Raw genomic sequence first — 18,684 nt, 5'->3', positions numbered from 1 at the left:
TAGTAAAAAAGTATCCGTGATATTTCATAATTCTGGTTCAAATGCCAGAGTTCCAAAAAGGACCCTCAAGTTCATTCATAGTCCGCCAGGTGCAGGTGCAACTATTTTTTAAAGCAGTTTCTGTTGTATTTTGAGTAACTTATCAACAATCAAATTGAATGCTGAATCACAACTTGTATTCACTAGTGCCACAACTCAACAAAATCACTAATCAATTTTAAGTTCACAGGGAAAAGGAGAACAATCTCGAGTAGCTTACATAACATTTTCCAGTTTTCCACTAATCTCATCAGTCATCTACCCGACCGCTATATATCTTGTACTATATGTACCTTTACAAGTGCGAAATTCTGCATATACAAACGCAACGTGATTATGGACCAGACAGATCAGATGGAGCATTACTGACCTCAAGTATAGAAAAATCACTGATTATATTTATAGATATGAAGTGAAATTTTGCCTAAACTCCTAATATAACAAACTTGAGGCAATTCAAAATGTTAGTATCTTCCTGGACGACTGATCCCCCAGATATCAAGAGTGTAAACGGTATCCCAAGAAGACACAGATAAGTGCCACCATGCAGACATATAGAAGTGGGAACCCGACTTGAACTTTTCTTGGACCTGTATTAATGAGATCTGCCTGCAAACATAAAACAAGCCAGCCTTGAGTTTCTAAAATGAAAACTAAATTTTACAGGCTTAATAAGGGGACATCCCTAAAGAGGACTAAATTTACATGAAAAAGTGAGGTGAATAAGTTCATTTCAACATATGCGGAAAACTATTAATCATAATAATTATTTCAACTTTTCTTTTTCCTACAAGTGCGCTTAAAAATTCCTCCAAACTGGTAATATGGCAAGAACCCAGAAGTAGATCCCACAAAAACATTACTATTTACTAGCAAACTAGACAATGATTCTCAAGCTTACTAGTTTTTCTTGCAAGATCTTCGCCTCTTGATTGCTTAACCTCCTCTCCTCTGTTAACTTGGATATTGTTACTCCAGACTGCAAAGGAAGCAAAGACTTGATCATCACTTTAATTAAATCAGTAGAGATTAGCATGAAAGTCGAGTATCATTATACAAACATCCACCCCATTTTAATAAGGTTAGGAAACCATATGCTCAATTGCTTCATCACCAATATTATATACAAAGTATCGATAAACATTTTCACATAGGATTGAGCCTATATGGATGTTAGGAACTTAGGAGCTTTCAGATAATCACATGCTACAAAACAACATCACACCCCTATACATCCAAAAAGATTCTTTGCTGGCTCCTCTGTGGCCTTCTCTAATTCAAATTTATATATTTTATGAAACACAATGCATCAGATCTTAAACAATATGTATACAATTTAATCAAATGAAAACAAGGGGAAAGTGGTGTGTATAAGGAACAAATATAATCACACAAAAGTATGTGAAGCCATATAATTTAAAAATTTAATAACCACACATTGAAAGTATAATTAGGTCCAACACATCTAATCGAAATATTGTTTAAAGTATGTTTAGAATAACACCATAGCAAGATAGTGAAATATAATTGGATGTTTAGTTAAATTTAAATGCAATTTACACTAACAAAGTATCAATGTATAGTTATTAACCTCCTACTAATTTAAACAAGTTTTTATTTTATTTAACCTAATAGTTATTTACAGCAAGCGGTGAAGGGTCCAACTAACATCTCAAATCTAATTGAAAACATATGACCAAAAGGAGTGCTAAGACAAAACATTAATAACCAAAATCTTGATGAGGTGGCAGAAAAAGTTTACAGTAACTTGCGACTTGCTAGGAAGCATGTCACATGTAACAGCAAGCAGATAAAAAAAAATCACAATAGAATGGTGGAATGCCTGACCTCATTTAGCTTTGACTCAAGTCCATCTAGTTTTAACTTCATCTCTTCAATGGCTTCCAGCAGTTTCAGCTCCTCAATACCCTTTGAAACTCTTGACTCCGCTTCTTTTTCTGGCTTCAGTTCCTCAACATTCTTTACTGTCTTAATCACTGTATCGGTTGACACTTTTGACTCTATTTCTTTTTCTGGCGTCAGTGCCTTTCCATTGTTTACTGTGGTCAAATGATCTTTTAACACATTCAAGTCTGCTTCTTTTCCAGGTTTCAGTTCCTCTGCTTTCTTTACTGTGATTGAACCCAGATCTTTTGACACCTTCATCTCTGCCTCTTTTCCTGGTTTCAGTTCCTCTGCATTCTTTACTGTGATTGAATCCAGATCTTTTGAGACTTGTACCTCTATTTTTTTCTGTGGTTTCAGTTCCTCCACACCCTTTACTGAGTTCATCTCCTCAACTCTTGACACTTTCAACCCTGCTTCTTCTCTTGGCTCTCCTACATCCTTAATAGCATCCAACCCCATACCATATTCTACCTTCAACTCCATATCCTCTTCAATCTCTACATTACAAACCTTAGTATGCTCTGGTATATGAACCTTATTATGCTCTGGCTTTTTAAGAACCTGACAAATTTCAAGAACATTATATGGCATAATTGCTAAGTAGAAGTTGGGCAATTGATAATCCAACATATACACAAAGGCAACATCAGCTAGGATGACAACAACAGAAAAACAAGGGAATTTATAACACGTTCAAAAAATTTCACCCAGGGGACTAAAGAAAATTCACAAGTAGAAGATCTGCAACTCCATAGCAAGGTAATTTTCAAATTATGAAAGTAACAATCTAAAAAAATAAAATCGACAAACCCTTAGAGTGTGTGACTAAGACTTTCAATTATCTATCTAATTAGAGTGTGTGACTAAGACTTTCAATTATCTATCTAAAGGATTTGAAACGTCTATGAAAGAAAAAGAGGCAGTGGAAAGAAAATAACTGAGATCCAAACATCAATGAAGTTTCGTCTAACCATGGGTTCGGGGGACTGGATTTCAATTTCGTCTTTGCCATGTATCTGAACTTTTTCATGATGAAACCCATTCTTTGAGTCTCCATTAACAGGAACTAGTTCTGGTGAATCAGGTGGGCTGATTAGAGCCACCTTCAGCTTATTTTCTTCAATATATCGCAGTCCATCCTTGACAAACTTCGATTATAAATAAAAAAAGTAAGAATAGTTAAAATAAAAATAAATAAAATAGCAATGAAGGCTACCAGATACAAAATATATAACCTAAGTATATCCATACCAAGCTGGAAGTAACATCTTCAGTGGTTATCTCTGCATCAACCAATGTGCTTTGGACTAAGAACTTGTCCTTGCACACCAAATCTTCAGGGGCAACCCGTTGTGCTTGCATTGTAACTGGTAGATGCAAAAGTTTTTAGAAGAAAAACAGAAATAAAATTAGGGGTAGATAGTGAATTCATCTTCAAATTTAGTCTATGAAAAACTGATACTCCTAAAAATTACTTAATAGTTAATATTTAAAAAACTTATGGCTGCAATGAAGTATATAACATTCAAAATTGAAAAAGCAATGCTAAGTAATCACAAAAAACCCCTAACATGACAAATTCAAGTCCATTCAATGAATATCCAAAAAGTAACCACCACAATGACTAAACCTCACTCTCAATAGAGTTTTAATTAAGCATAAGATTCAATTGCATCAACCATCAAGGAATCATAAAAACCTCTAACTGATACCAACAAACAAGAACAATAAGGCCTTGTTTGGATAAACAACTTATTTTAGCTTATAGCACAAGCGCTGATTAGTGCTTATGTATATGCTTTTTCTATAGCAACAGATAAAATGAACTTAAATTATTTCGTATAAGTTATAAGTTGTTTTTCGCAAGTTATCTTGGATTACTTATGAAAAAAAGCTGAAAACAGCTTCTAAACAATGTCATAAGTTATTTTCATAAGTTCTCCCTAACAGTCTCAAAAAACTTATGGCAGTAGATAAACTCAAATAAGTTGACCGAAACAGGCCCCCAAGTCTAATTGAAATTTTCAATTATAAACTATCTTAGATATATATAACAACTTTTTAAAAAATAAAATAACAAACAAACTACAAAGATACTCTTCAAATGAGGAGTGTGAGGTGTCGGATAAGTATCGAGTCAGACACCGAAACGATACCGACTCATTACATTGAATTACTTTATTTTCTCAAATTATTAGCAAACGTATCGGTGTCTTGTCCGGTGCCCGTGTATGATCACGTGCTTCATAGCAAACTAACAAAAGACAGAAAAATATAATTATATACCTATGAATTCACTAGTAGCTTTTGGCGCGAGAACTCCAACATTTGGTCGAACTGAATATTTCTTAGGCGAAGTCGTTTTAACCTGAAAACATACAAAAACGATTAGTCTCAATTCTGAACAAACACTATATGCCAAAAATTGAAAGAAATGCGATGATACCTTGAAAGCAACATGATGATAGGTGTTATTAGTCACCTGAACCGTACACGAACTTTGTTTCTTCAATTCAACTACAATAAACAAAAATCACAGCACATTATTCAATGGATCATGCGTTGAACACACATTACAAGCATTTGAAATTGAAAATTTTCACTCACATATGAATTTGAGTTCCCTTGGTTCAATTTCGAGAATCGGTGTTTTGTTCATGATTACAGTAACTAAAATCGAGATCCACGGTTAAAACGACGGTGTTTTGGTGAAGTCGTTGGATTCGAGAAGAAGAAGAGAAGAACGAGTCAACTCAAGTGAACTCGTTGTGTGTTTAAATTGGAAGAAATTGATATGAGCTATTTTTGAGGAGAAAAGATGTGAATGAATAAAAATACTAAAAAACGGAATCAAGTGAATAAGGTAGTTGGAGATTTATTTTCCCTTTTTATTTGATGCTATGATTGACACATTGAATGAGAATAAGCGTGTGAATCGTGAAGTTAGTGAAACAAAATGTAAAAATTGTGAATAAAAATATAAATTTATGGTAAAACGCATTTTTCAATTTTGAAGTGAAGAAGAGCATGTAGTATCTCAAGGGAAAGTGACCTATATGATTGTACTGCCTTTTTACCGACAGTTAGCCGACCCGGTTTTCTTTGCTTACTCTTCGTGGCTCGGCGCGTTATTGTTTCTATTTTGTTGTCAAAATTATTAGCCTATGTGGACTTACTACCACCACAATATTTTTTAATTAAACATGGAAAAACAAAAATTGTGCGAGCTAATTTTAAAAGATAGATGGTCTAAATGGAAAAATGAGATAAAGATGGCATGATGGTTTATGTGGAGAGTTATAAATTTTGGAGTAGTAAGGAGGTTGAAGGTTCAATATTGGGCATTACCATTAATGATGAGAGTCATCAAAGTTTAGGACCTTTATATGAGGGTCAGTAACTCTTATTGTGGACTATTTCAAATCTTTTGTCGTTTTTGAAAATATTTGGTTATTAATGGACTTAATAACATTTCAGATGGACTTGTCCCCATTGATTAAATTGAACAATGAATTTTAGCAAAGGAGAAGACATGATGAAGAAAATTATATGAGAGAAAGATATAAGTGTAAAGTGAGTAAGAATGATTATGATTTGTGGTAAAAGGAGATGCATTTTTTAAATAATATATTTTAATATTTTTAGCGTTGTAAAAACAAAACAAAAATATGTCTCGTCGTATGAAATGGTGTGATTAAAAAAATAAAAAATTTGAACAAGTCAAAATGAGATATATATTAACACCAACGGAGAACCCTTGAAAGCACAATGTGTACCAACAACAACAAGGACCTTAAAAGTTTACAAACAGTTCAGTTGAAACCAAAGGAAACAAAAAAAAAAATAGTTGATATCCAGACAAACAAAAGGGCTCGAATGTCAAAAATGCAATCAAAGCAATAAAAAAAAAATAGGGGAATATTATTCGGTGCCCTGCCCTCAAGGCACTGTTTAAGGAGCGTTAAATTAATGATAGTCCCACCTATTTTATTGTGAAATGAGCAACATTTATTTAGTTTGGCGTGATATAACACTAGATAAAAAAATAAAAAAAAATTAGTAAAACTAGATCATTCAGGTTCAGATAAATAAATACTCAAGTAGATCAAACATGTAACTTATTTTCATTTGAGGAAAAAAACTCCATATTTTGTGACATGAGAAATATGACTACTTATAGAGCAAAAACAAGTAAGCAAAAATGGGTGAAATATTAATTATTGCCAAAAAAAATTGCACTATGATTGTGATTGGCGACCTTATCCTTGAGTTCTTGCAGCTAGCCTAGCCGTGTACGCCTACTCGCCTGGTCCCCCAATTCCATGAAAGCCGATTCAATAATTTAAAAGTGAATTCATCTTTCCCACTTATTACATCATGGACGGTGCTTAAGTTGTGGCGTTGTCCAAGATCATAGTAGTACTGTGTACCTTTCCAATTTTTTGCTTTTTTTTAAAGAGTAAATTACACTTTCTCCTTTGAGAGATGTTTGAATTACACTCATCTCTCCTCTTATGTTAAAATATATATTTTTCTCCTTTGAAAAATAAAATTTATACTTCCCTCCTCTTTGAGATGCTTGAATTGCAACTCCCTCCCTTAATAATTAAATATGTCATACACTTTAATCTATTTTAACATAAATAAATTTTTTATGATATATATTAATTTTGAACTATCATTTAAGAAAAAAAAATTATTTTCTTTATAATTAAATGTCAATGATAATTAAATTTAAATATTTTGTTATTATTTAAAATTTAGAGTATAAAATTCATTTTTAAATAACCATACTTTATCACTTTCATAATTTTTCACATATTTTAATTTTATTTTGAGTTGTTTCATATTTTATAATAGGGTTTAAAAATATATGTTAACGAAATTGTGAATAAAAAATAGTTAAAAATATGTATTCAAAATTTGATTATATTAAAATGGATCCACGATACCATTTTTCTTCAAAGTGTGTTAGATTTTACTAAATTATTAGAAATAAAAAAAAAATGTTGAAGGAGTAAAGCGTAGATTTTAACATAAAAGGGGAGGAGAATGTAATTCAAGCTTCTCTCAAGAAAGGGGAGTGAAATATTTTCTAATATGTTTTGAAAAAGAGGGGAGTGAAGTGTATGTTTTAACATAGGCTTAATACATCCCCCAGTCCCTTAATTTATTTTATTTTCTCAGTTTGGTCCCTTAACTATAAAGTGTCTCAATTTGGTCCCATAAATCTTCTGTCGTTTACTATTTTGGTCATCTCCGTTAGTTTTCTAATGTATAATATTTCAAATATGATTTCAGCCATTAGATTGAATGACCATTGTATGTAACGGTGAACCACCAACACCAATTTTTTTTTGTTTTTCTTCATCTTTCCCCTTCAATCAAAAAATTTGTCAACAACCACAACAAATCCAGATATTCATCAACAATAAAATCATCATCACCACAAACAATCCCAACAAATTTTTCAGAAATTCATCAACCCAAAAAATTAATCTTTTCAACTCAATTTTAAAACTCATAAATTTGAAAAATCATTTCCAATTTCTTCATCTTCAAACTTAGAAAGTATATCTCTCCAAATCAAACATAAGCAGAAAAAAAATTCTTAATAATGACAAAAATCCCAAATTCTAAAGTGAGGGTGGAGTGTGCTGCTATCGTTTCATGTCAGAAGGCTGTTTGGAAATTCCATTCTCATTACCCATTCCTGCAATTCCATTTTTTTCAAAAATAAAAAGAGCACCAAATCAATTATATGTCTTTAGTATCTCCTTTCCATGTTTCCATTCCTGCAATTCCATTCTCATTACACTAACTGATACGCAAATTAAATCAATTCTCATAAAAAATAATTGGGAGTGAAGGAGAAATTGCTACAAATTGAATACGACTCTGCAGCAGCCCCAAAACTGTAGCAAAAACAAGGATTCGGTGCTATGAATAGTGATAAGAACACGAGGAGTGAGTGTCATATTCAAAATAAGGTGTTAATGATGATGGTGATGGTGACAGTGGATCTGATTTCAGATCTGGAGTTGTTATGTTCATGAGGTAAGAACGAACGATTTAGATTCAGTGTTGAATTCATAGTTGTCATGTTCATGAGGTTAAGAACGAACAAAGGTTTGGTTTGGATTCGGTGTTGAAGAACGAGAACATCGACCGGGGTTTCAGATTCGGTGTTGAACTCAGGGAAGAACGAGATTAGGATGAATCAGTGATGGTGCGATGGTGATGAAATAGAGATTGTGATGGTGTTGTATTCACGATTCTGATTAATTTGGGATTGTGATGGTGAAGACAATTATGGAAAAATGAGATGATGGACTCTTATGAGAATGAATTTGGGATTTTATTTTATTTTTTTACCGTAAAAAAATTTAGGGGGTGAAAAAGATGAAGAAATATTAATATGTCTGGGCTTATTTGAATATTTTGATGAATGTATGAAGATGAAGATGAAGATGGGGAGAAAAGAAGATGAAGAAAATGTTAATAAAATTACATGTTGGTGCTGCACCGTAAGATACAATGTTCCTGTATAACCTAACTGTTCCCTTTTTTTTAAAATAGATCAAATGGCTAAAATTAAAAAATTAATAAGGTCTATGGTGGAATATCTATAATGTTAGTCCACCATAGACATTTGAGGTTAAAAACTAACGGAGAGAACCAAAATAGTAAACGGCAGAAGATTTATGGAACCAAATTGAAACACTTTATAGTTAAGGGACCAAACTGAGAAAATAAAATAAGTTAAGGGATCGAGGATGTATTAAGTCTTTAACATAAGAGGGATGAGGAGTGTAATTCAAACCTCTTTGAGGAGAGGGGAGTGTAATTTACTCTTTTTTTAAATTAATATCGAATCCAAGTAAATATAGAATTTATGAAAGGATTTTTTAAACAATAATACAACTAAAACATATTCAATACTCCGTTTTCGTAAACAGTAACTCATGATAGGGCTCCTTGAAAGTTTGAGAAAGACGGTGGTTATTTGATTAGGAGTGCTTATAGAGATATTATGAATTATAATTTGGAATCAAATGGAAGAATTGGAATAATATTTGAAAGTTAAAGTTGTCGCCGAATGTGAAGAACTTTTAGTGGAAAGTTTGCCGTAATTGTTTATCTACGAGAGTCCAATTACAAACAAAAGGTGTTCAATGCCAAATCAGCGTGCGGTGTGTGAAAGCTCGGTTGAAGACATTGCTCATATTTTCTTTTTGGGCAGCAAAAATGTGATTTATTGGCAGCGCACTGATTTATGGAGTACTCTGATGACTGTTGTTATCATGGTTTTTGGGTGCCAAGCCATTAATTGGACTTGAACCTTTTGACCGTTGATATTCTCTATTTTTTCTTGGGAAGGGCAAAATTGAGAAAAACCCTTAGATTCTAAGTTCGGGGGTCGTTTTCGCTACGGGAAGGTGTTAGGCACCCGGAGCGATTATGGTACTCCATAAGAGCCGCTCTCCTAAGTTGATTTCTACGCTTTATTTTTATTGCCTACTTATTGAAAGAAAAGAAGTTTTATTTGAGTGAAGAATGGGGGTGAGAAGAAGTAGAATTTAATTTTATTTCGGCTTGGATGAGTTTTGACTCATTGCCTACGTACCGTTTTACGGGATCAAAACCGGCGTAGTTCTTGCTAAAAAAGACTTGTTTTTTGTTTTAATTGTTTGATTTTAAGTTTTGAAAAAAAAGGTTTTGAAGAAGGAGATTGGGAGGCTTCATGAGCATTAGATTTAGCAAAAAAGTGAGGTTTGATTAGTGATTAGAAAGAAAGTCTAAATGGTTAAGATGAATTGAATTTTTCTTAAGAAAAAAAAAAAAAAAAAAAAAAAAAAAAAAAGGGAAAAAATGAAGTGTTGACTTCATACTTATCATGAAAATTTTTGAAGTGAAGTTCAATTGTTTTTTTTTTTGGAAAAAAGATGGATTTTCTCTAAGTGTTTAAACCTAAACGCTTATCTAACCATACAATCCTACGCATACATCTAAAGTGAGTGTGTGCGTGTCGGTGCGTCATAGTGTCCATAGTCCATATTACAACATTGCCTAAATACATTCTATGGCCTCTTTGCCAAGCTATAAACCAATGGTAAAATATTACATCACCGAATGAATTACAATTTGTAAAAAGAATTAAACTAATGGAGACAATAGTGAAGATAATGGAGTGCTATGAAGTGATCAACACGAAAGGAAATGTTAGTAGAAAATGGTAAAAGAATATGGCATAAAGCGATATAAGAAAGTATGGCATGAGACGGTAAAGTGACGATGAAAATAAGCCGGAAACATGTGATGGATAATGCGCAGGATGCAAGAATAAAACTCAACACATCAAAACAGTGACATATGCATGGCAAACAGTAGCAAAACTCCCATGGAATAGTTATGCAAATCAAACATGACGAACACGAACATTATGTACATGAAGTAACGGGTAGAAATGTGAGAAAAATGACTCAAAATAGTAAAAACCCTTGACAAAACAACACTAAAATTTTTATCAACTTTTCCAAGTAAAATACCACTGAAAATTATCAAGAAAAATAGTAAAATGACATAGTAAATTTCTTGGAATTTATTGATAAAAATTAACATGAACAGAGGTGCAAACAGCAGGCAAGTATGGTGCAAGTAGCAAAAAAAGCAAAAAACGTGAAAGAAAACTAAGCCCAAACCCAAAGCCCAAAGCTACAAGGTCCGGATGCACAGGGGGCGTACGATTGATCCAGGGTTCTGAAACCCTAGATCAAACGGCCAGGAACAAAAGGGACTGGACCGGTCTTGGACCGGTCCGGTTCACTGGCTTATAAAAGCAGCAGAGCTCCGGTTTATTTCATTTTTGCAAACCCTTTCTCTCTCTAAGTTCCTCCCTCTTCTCTCATCTCTCACTTCTCTCTAACCTTCACCGTCGGTGAAGATGAAGTGACGGCGGAGACCTTGAAGGTCCGCCGGAAACTTCATCTTCTCCGGCGAGACTATGAACTTCCGGTGACCTAAAAATTCCAGAACCTAAAGATTTTTACATCTTTTGATTCGTCCTTTAACCCTAAACACGAATCCAGTAATCGTTTTTTCAAATTCGGTTTGAAACGACGTAGATCTTGGAAAACTTCATACGGTTTTGAAATAATTTTTGATTTTTTGAACAAAAACGTTTAGATCTTTTAAAGATCTACATCGTTTCGTCGTATGATTACTTTTCTGGTACTCGTTCTTGCTTTCAAAACTTAGATCCTTATGGATCTAGGTTTCGTGTTTACGGTTATGGTTTTCTGTATTCTGGAATTTTTGATATGCTTCGCTTGCGTGATTGTTTACAGGCTTAAACTATGATTAACACTTTTTGAAAAGAGATTATGAGTTTTACCTAAGGTTTTGGTTGAAACCTTCAATGGAGGAAAATCTTTGGAAAAAACTTGAATGTTCTTGACGGTTTTGATGATTTTGCTTGCTTTTGGACCGAAAATAAATCGGTTTACCGGTTCATCTTCATCTTCTCTGATTCTTTCTCTGCTTCTCTGTGATTACGTGCTTGAGCTTGCTTCAACGTTTTTTTGAATCTGCGTGAAAAATCCCTATGATCAGTGCTTGAGCTTGCTTCAATGTGGGCTCGCACTTTGAATTGTAGGGGAAATCTTCAATCCGGTGATGAAGATTCACACGAATCTCTGAGGATTGATGTGAAAATCAATGAATTTGTGTATGAATTTGGTTCTGGAAATCTTAGGGTTCTTGTGTTCTTGGTGATTTCTCTGTGATTTTCTTGGTTTGATCTAACTGACAAGAAAGAGAAAAATTGAATCTGTTTTGGTGAAGTGGCGTGTGATTAATGGCTTTGAATCTGACTCACTGTTTATATAGCTGACATGTGTACACTTGAGCCAATGAGAGCATGACACCTGGAATTGTATGAGAGTGGCACGGCTTGGACAAAAAAAGAAATTTGGACCTTTCTGCAAAAAATAAAACTTCAAGGACTAAACTGCAAATAATCCAAAAAGGACTGAAATGTAAAAAAGAAAATTCTGGACTAAAAATGCAATTTTGGGACCTCAATTGAGGGACCAAAATGCAATTAAAAATGAAATTGAATAAAAAACGTAATTTGACCAAACGTAAAGCGAAACAAAAATAAAATTGACAAAACGGACTAAAACGAACCAATGGCCTAAATGAGGTACTTCAAAGTAACCTCCCCATGCCAAAATTTCATGTGAAATGACCAAAATGCCCCTAGGGCTAAAAATGACCTAAACCAACTCAAATCGACTTGACACTGACTCAGATGCAAGTTTGAAATGAATTTAACAAGGTTTACTGATGAAATGTTAAAAATCAATCTGAAAAGACTCAGAGACAGTCACAAGGATGAAAATGGGTCCCACTGCAGGAAATGACCAAAATACCCCTTCTGTATGACCTTTTGCAAATTTTGAAATAAACTGTAGAAAAAGCAATGTAATGATTCAGAGACACTTTTGAATGACTTACAAGACAAGTAAAGACATTTTGAAAGGTTTTATGCAAGAAAAACATAGGTAAAAATGTGATTGAAAACACTGCGTAGCAGAGACAAATTGAACTGTGCAGTTGAAATTTGACATTTGACAAAGTTTGAAATGAAATTGGGCCCAGTATTTTTAGGTCCAAAAACAGGGTATAACAACTGTTTTCGATCTTGATGCAAGTTTTCCGACAAATGTGTTCGTTATTTTACAACATCTTGATCAACAAAAGCAAGTCTTTGGTGTGACCCTTTGGAGTATTTTGAAGCATAAAAATGATATGATCTAAAATAATATTATTGAATTAACTCAATCTATTTGTCAACGAGCAGGTTATCTCTTCACTAGCTAGGTGAATGTCCAAACCATGCAAAAACCTGCTCCTAGACAATTTAATAGTCAAGGCGAGATACATTGGCAAAAACCAAGTCTCGGGAGGTATAAATGTAACGTAGATGCTTCCTTCTCCCATGTGTTGAATAGAGTTAGGTTTGGCATGTGTGTCCGTGATGAAGAGGGTCGATTTGTGCTGACCAAAATAGAGTGGATGACTCCACTCCTTAATGTGGACTTGGAGGAGGCCTTAGACTTGTTATCAGCACTCAGGCGAATTCATGACCTTCAACCGGGTAGTGTAGACTTTGAGTTTGATTTCAAAACTGTGGTGGATAGTTTCTATGGAAGTAAAAGCGATGTTTTTAATTATAGTGCAGTGATTAATGATTGTAGACTCTTGTTTGCCTCTGATTTAGCTACCTAAGTTGTCAAGTTCATTAGGAAAAAATCCAATGAAATCGCTCATAATTTAGCAAGGGAAACTCAGTGTCGTTCTCGAATAAAGTTCATTTGAATACATATGTTAAACAACCGTTACTTCAATACTGACCAGAGGAGGTCTTCCTCGAATTTTCAAGCTATGGGAGAATGAATGTTTCTTTTAGCTCACAACCAGGCTCAATTCGCCTTGCATATCCATGTGTTGTAATGTCACTACTATACAAGTGATTTATAGATTTTACCTTGTGCTTGCATGGACACAAAATCACTAGATATTAGATTGATTAAAACCGTTGTTAATAGTATTTTCTTATGCAAACTGCAATTTTTTAAGTCTTATATTTCCCATAAAAAAAAAATAAAAAAAAAGTCTAACATATGAAAGCTGCAACAATATTGCTCGGATTAGGAAAATTTTTTATGGGAGAGATGAATTGAGATACTCTCCGTCACTATAACTTTATGTATATAAAGACACATAAATATTTAGTGTTAGTCATGTGTTCTATAACTGTGTCTATGCTCTATACACACATAAAACTATTTTGAATGGTGAAGATCTTTACTTAGATGAACTGGCATAGTTGTGGAAAACTGAAAATACAAATACTAGATCAAATGGTATACATATTTTATATTTTACTAGCATATTATAGGCCTCTGCTTAACATATTCTTGATCCATATTCGTAATTAGACTATTGACATGGAAAGAGGCAAAATTTGTTACCGCTCCAATAAAAAGGAACATGAATGACATTAAGATAAATATAAAAATAGTTCAAACAAAAATATAAGACAAGCAAGAAAATGAAAATGATTAAGAATTCAACCTACCCCTTCCTAAACTAAAAAGATGGTCAGAGTAAAGTGCCTTTATGCATATAATAGCATCTCTCGAATCTTGCACTGGTAGAATATTAAAGTAAGATATATCAGAATGAGCAAAACCATCTTCACTGGTATAAGACGCACAACCATAAGATATTGTAACCATATATTTGTTCTTGAATATGGTGATGGCTTGTTATATGAAGAAAAAAGCTCCATAATTTTTTCCATAAACTGCGAAACTGCTTTGAACTTGAATATGATCAGACAGATGGGTATAGCAAATGTAAGAGAGATTGTAAGTTTCCTTTGCAATGAATTCTCCTCTCCATAAATCCAATAAATCCAATAAGTCATATTCACATAAAGATTATGAAAATAATAAAGAAGTGGTGCCACAAATGCACCCACCGCAGTAAGATTAATCAAATAAGCCTTGAAGTTTATCATTGAGGCTTTTCTTCGTCTTGTTTATGCACTAAAAACAAGGTTGTAAAGAGCATTAAAAACAATATATTGCTTCAATTCAAAATCAAACGTAGACACAATTTATATTTGCACAAAGTTGATCATAATTGAGATTTGAACTTGAATAGACGTAAGTAAATTTGTATGTGATTACGATTTAATTTAGTTTAAATCCGCTAGGATTTGTTCAAACTTCATTGCTTCCATTGTACACAAAATAAAGCTGATTTTTTTGTCTCTATATTGTTACAATCTACTGTTTTTTATCCGTTGGTAGCGCTTTTAATATGCTATCTATTTCTATTTTGACATGCTGGTCGCACTTGTAATCTACATGATTGCAAATCTACTATATCTATCTCTACTTTATTAATCTCGCGGCCAATTTTAATTTCTATGCATTGATGTAAAAAAAAAATTACACATGCATCCAATCAAAATATGTCAAAATGATATCTACAGAGGTTTTAGAAGTTGGTCCAAAACGATGGCATAATGAAGAGATTTGATTTGAGAATGATTTTAATCCATAATTTAGTTTTTTATTTTACGGATGTGAGCTTATGGGTCAACCCCAGTCTCATCCCTGACCTAAATCATAGGGGTTCATGACGACGATTGCACGGTCACGGGAAATGGAGACATGTGGTGTGGTGACGACAACGTAAACAGGGAAACGCCAAACCAGTTAGTGATTCCCCGAAGGAAAAAAAGGGACCCAAGACGACATCGATGTAACTTAGTTTTCTGTGACAATCATAGAAGAAAACACCACTTCTTCTCGTATTTTGATTTTGATTTATTTATTTTTGTTAAGTTTTTTTTTCTTCATGATTTTTGTTGTTGTTGTAGATTTATACTATTATACTTGTAAAAAGACATGGCTTGAATCGGACTAATAGTCATTTTCCACACTTAATGTGTAACGAGTAGCCATAAATGAATCGAAACTCTAAAATAGTCTTTAATTGTGCACTCTATTAGTCAAAACAATATTTGCTGATAAAATAGTTCTTCAATTGTCTTATAGGAATTGATATGACAAAAAGAAAGTGCATATAGAGATAAATACAACATTAATTAAGTATATCGATGACTAATATGATAGTATTAACAAAATATTTTAACATTACATATTATGTTGACTGACGGAGTGTACAATCAATGACTATTTCAAAATTTTAATACATTAAAATACTATTTTGATCACTTACATATACATAGACTTCTTTTTAGTGAGTCACCCTTAACCCTAAAATTTAATCTAACAAAAGAAGCACTCATTGAACCTGGGAAGGACTAGAAACAGCAAGAGAAACCTCATATAACAAAAAAATCACAATTACAACATGACAAAAAAACAATTACCAGTACATCAAGGTAGAAAGCAACTTCATGACGAAAAAATAAATCATAAAAATTGAGAGAATACGATTTACCGATTCCTCAAACTGTTCTCGTCTCCTATTCTTTCTTTCTTTCCTCCTCTCTTTGCTAATTTTGGAAGTCCATTAGTTTTCTTTTAGAGGATTATAGCCATTAGATTCAATAATTAAGGAAATAATAATTTACATTATTACTAATGTGGTAAGTCAAAGTTTTATTTTTCCTTTTAAAAACTTGTATCAAACCAAAGATTAATATGTCTTTGTTATAAAAAATCAAATCAATCTTCAATCTAATTTAACTTTTTTCTTTTCAAATCAGCCCGTATAGAAAACAAATATCCTCTATTTATGTATAATTTTTACATAGGTTCAGATTCTTTTTTTTATATAAGGTTCTTTTAAAAATAAAATAAAAATTCTGTATCTTTAACACTCCAATTGTTAGGTAAATGAGTCTTAATAATCCGAAGTTCGTTGCAATTTAAGTATTTGGTTATTACTCCTAAAAAAAGTTTTTGGTCATTTTGATTCTGTCAAAAATATACCTTTTTTTTTTTTTTTGATGAAAATTTACACTAAACTCATTGGAAACAATAATGATTTTTTTAACTCATCCGACCTAACGAGTAAGGACCAAAGTTGAGATTTTGAAAGAGAAAAAAAAAAAAAAAAAACACTTAAAATTTTTTAAATCAACGTCATTAAGTCAATTCAAATGGATATAAAAATAACATGTACTACTATTAAGAATAAAAAGAACAATGTCGAACAAAAATCACAACCACATCCCTAAAGAACCATAATTACATCATAACAAAGATCAATTACATAAGATGAAAAGCAACAAAAATTACATTAAGTTTAAAAAGCAAAGACCACATAAAAATTTAGAGAATATGACGTACCTATTTCTCAAAACTTTTTTCAGTCTTTTTTTCTTTCTCGCCACCTCCCTTTACTGGTTGTTTGAGCATGAACCTTTACTTATAGCCACAAATTAGGTTTAGTATTTAAGGAAATAATATATTTACGTTATTACTTTTTTTTTTTTTGAAAGAACGTTATTACTAATAATTACTAATCTATCATCCATCCTTTAAAAATAAAAGACATTATTACTAATTAGGGTAAATCAAAATTTTCTTTTTTCTTTTCAAAACTTACCTTAATAAAAAAAATGTATTTATTATAAAATAAGATCAATCTACAACAACCTATCAAATAAGCCCATAAAAAGAAAACATAATCCCTTTTTATATTTATTTTCTTTTTAAAATAAAATTCAGCCCATCAACAATGGAACAAGGAATTTGGATTCCTTAAGTATGTGGTTAGAGGTTTGATTTCTTGAGTCTTGTGTATGAAAAAAAAAAAATATTCATGATACGAGAGGGAGAACACACTTTATGTGTCTCACAAGTTCCGACGAAGATTGTTAGAAATTGTGTTAACATATTTTGACTGTATCGTATTCTAAATTTTAAAAATTCCGCGTATTTGTATAACTGTAGTGTATTGTACCCGTACCCGTAAGACGTATTCGGACTTCTTAATATAGGAAGCGTTTGTTTGAAGGTTGTATTGTGGAAAATAAAATTACAAGATCAAATAGTACCTCTATTTTTCAAAAGTTGCGGTTATGAATCCTAATTAATTTAAATACAAAACAGCCCTCTATATTTTGATTGGTTGACAGTTTTGGAGAAGTAACTGAAGCACACAAATACCTTTTACGTTCGTTGCTTCACAAACTGTCCTTGTCTGCATTGGATGAAAAAGAAGCCGCAAGAGAGCTTCGGCTGTTAACGAAGAGAATGCTGTCGTTTTGAAGACTCTTTGGTGACTCGGAAGTGATTCAGAAATTGCTCAGTCCGTTATCACCCGGCGTGGCTTGTATCGATCCCGAACTCCACGAGAACCTGATTACAGCTGTTCTAAATCTCTCATTTGATGAAAGCAACAAGAGAGCTTTAGAACAGCTGTAATCAGGTTCTCGTGGAGTTCGGGATCGATACAAGCCACGCCGGGTGATAACGGACTGAGCAATTTCTGAATCACTTCCGAGTCACCAAAGAGTCTTCAAAACGACAGCATTCTCTTCGTTAACAGCCGAAGCTCTCTTGCGGCTTCTTTTTCATCCAATGCAGACAAGGACAGTTTGTGAAGCAACGAACGTAAACGGTATTTGTGTGCTTCAGTTACTTCTCCATTGTCAATGACCCCGTGTTTCAAGAATTTTTAGGACACCTTATAGATCAATGTTTTATGGTAGTCTAACTATATTTCCTTCTGTATGTTTTGGGGAGTGTATCTTCCATCCTCATGCTTATGCTGAAATGCCTTGTGCTTGTGCAGGCTAAACCACAGACGGTGCAAAAAGTGTGCAAGATAGTAAAGAAGCAACTGGGTTTACCAGATTACTCTATTGTTACTGGCAGTTCAAAATTTGCAATGCTTGGAGTTGACACGGTAAGTCAAATCTTGCCAGAAATTGCAATTGCTTGTCTATAATGCTAGTCAGATTCATTTAGTAAGTTCTATAAATCAACAGGCATGACATTGTTTTGTTTGTTGTGAATTCCATTTACATGCAATCAGGTTGAGATTCTGATGGAGCTCGAAGAGGAATTTGGTATCAGCGTTGAACTTGAAGAGGATATTGCAGAGAGCATCTCAACAGTTCAAGAAGCTGCAGAGTCCTTAGAGGAAAAATGTCCCGGATGTGAAACATGTTGGTAGACA

At 33.1% G+C, this 18,684-nt stretch overlaps 2 protein-coding genes across 2 annotated transcripts; one reads left to right on the top strand and one right to left on the bottom strand.

Annotated features, from left to right (window-relative positions):
• LOC25484674 (vesicle-associated protein 2-2) lies at positions 1 to 4,922 on the bottom strand. The gene is made up of 8 exons (XM_013613572.3): positions 4,555 to 4,922; positions 4,394 to 4,464; positions 4,234 to 4,315; positions 3,199 to 3,314; positions 2,919 to 3,095; positions 1,888 to 2,508; positions 941 to 1,018; positions 1 to 648 (listed from the first exon to the last, which is right to left on the bottom strand). Exons 1-8 carry the CDS (start codon positions 4,604 to 4,606, stop codon positions 538 to 540), a joined length of 1,308 nt encoding a protein of 435 aa, XP_013469026.1. The 5' UTR covers positions 4,607 to 4,922; the 3' UTR covers positions 1 to 537.
• A 305-nt stretch (positions 4,923 to 5,227) lies between these two features.
• LOC25484672 (acyl carrier protein 1, chloroplastic) lies at positions 5,228 to 18,681 on the top strand. Its single transcript, XM_039831154.1, has 5 exons — positions 5,228 to 5,339; positions 10,791 to 10,836; positions 13,394 to 13,460; positions 18,298 to 18,411; positions 18,541 to 18,681. The coding sequence occupies exons 1-5, from the start codon at positions 5,228 to 5,230 to the stop codon at positions 18,679 to 18,681; spliced, it is 480 nt and encodes a 159-aa protein (XP_039687088.1).
• The last annotated feature ends 3 nt before the right edge of the window (positions 18,682 to 18,684 follow it).

This window comes from Medicago truncatula, chromosome 1 (assembly GCF_003473485.1).
Source record: "Medicago truncatula cultivar Jemalong A17 chromosome 1, MtrunA17r5.0-ANR, whole genome shotgun sequence".
NCBI classification, from domain to species: domain Eukaryota; kingdom Viridiplantae; phylum Streptophyta; class Magnoliopsida; order Fabales; family Fabaceae; genus Medicago; species Medicago truncatula.
Note: the sequence above shows the minus strand (reverse complement) of the source record. Positions and strands in the feature narration are given on the sequence as shown.

Coding starts and splice junctions, on each gene's coding strand:
- LOC25484674 (XM_013613572.3), bottom strand. CDS start 4,606: ATGAACAAAACACCGATTCTCGAAATTGAACCAAGGGAACTCAAATTC. Junction 2,509..2,918: donor TCCAGTCCCCCGAACCCATG/GTTAGACGAAAC, acceptor GAAATTTGTCAG/GTTCTTAAAAAGCCAGAGCA. Junction 649..940: donor AGATCTTGCAAGAAAAACTA/GTAAGCTTGAGA, acceptor TTATGTTTGCAG/GCAGATCTCATTAATACAGG.
- LOC25484672 (XM_039831154.1), top strand. CDS start 5,228: ATGGTTTATGTGGAGAGTTATAAATTTTGGAGTAGTAAGGAGGTTGAA. Junction 5,340..10,790: donor TTTAGGACCTTTATATGAGG/GTCAGTAACTCT, acceptor TTATAAAAGCAG/CAGAGCTCCGGTTTATTTCA. Junction 10,837..13,393: donor CAAACCCTTTCTCTCTCTAA/GTTCCTCCCTCT, acceptor CGAATTTTCAAG/CTATGGGAGAATGAATGTTT.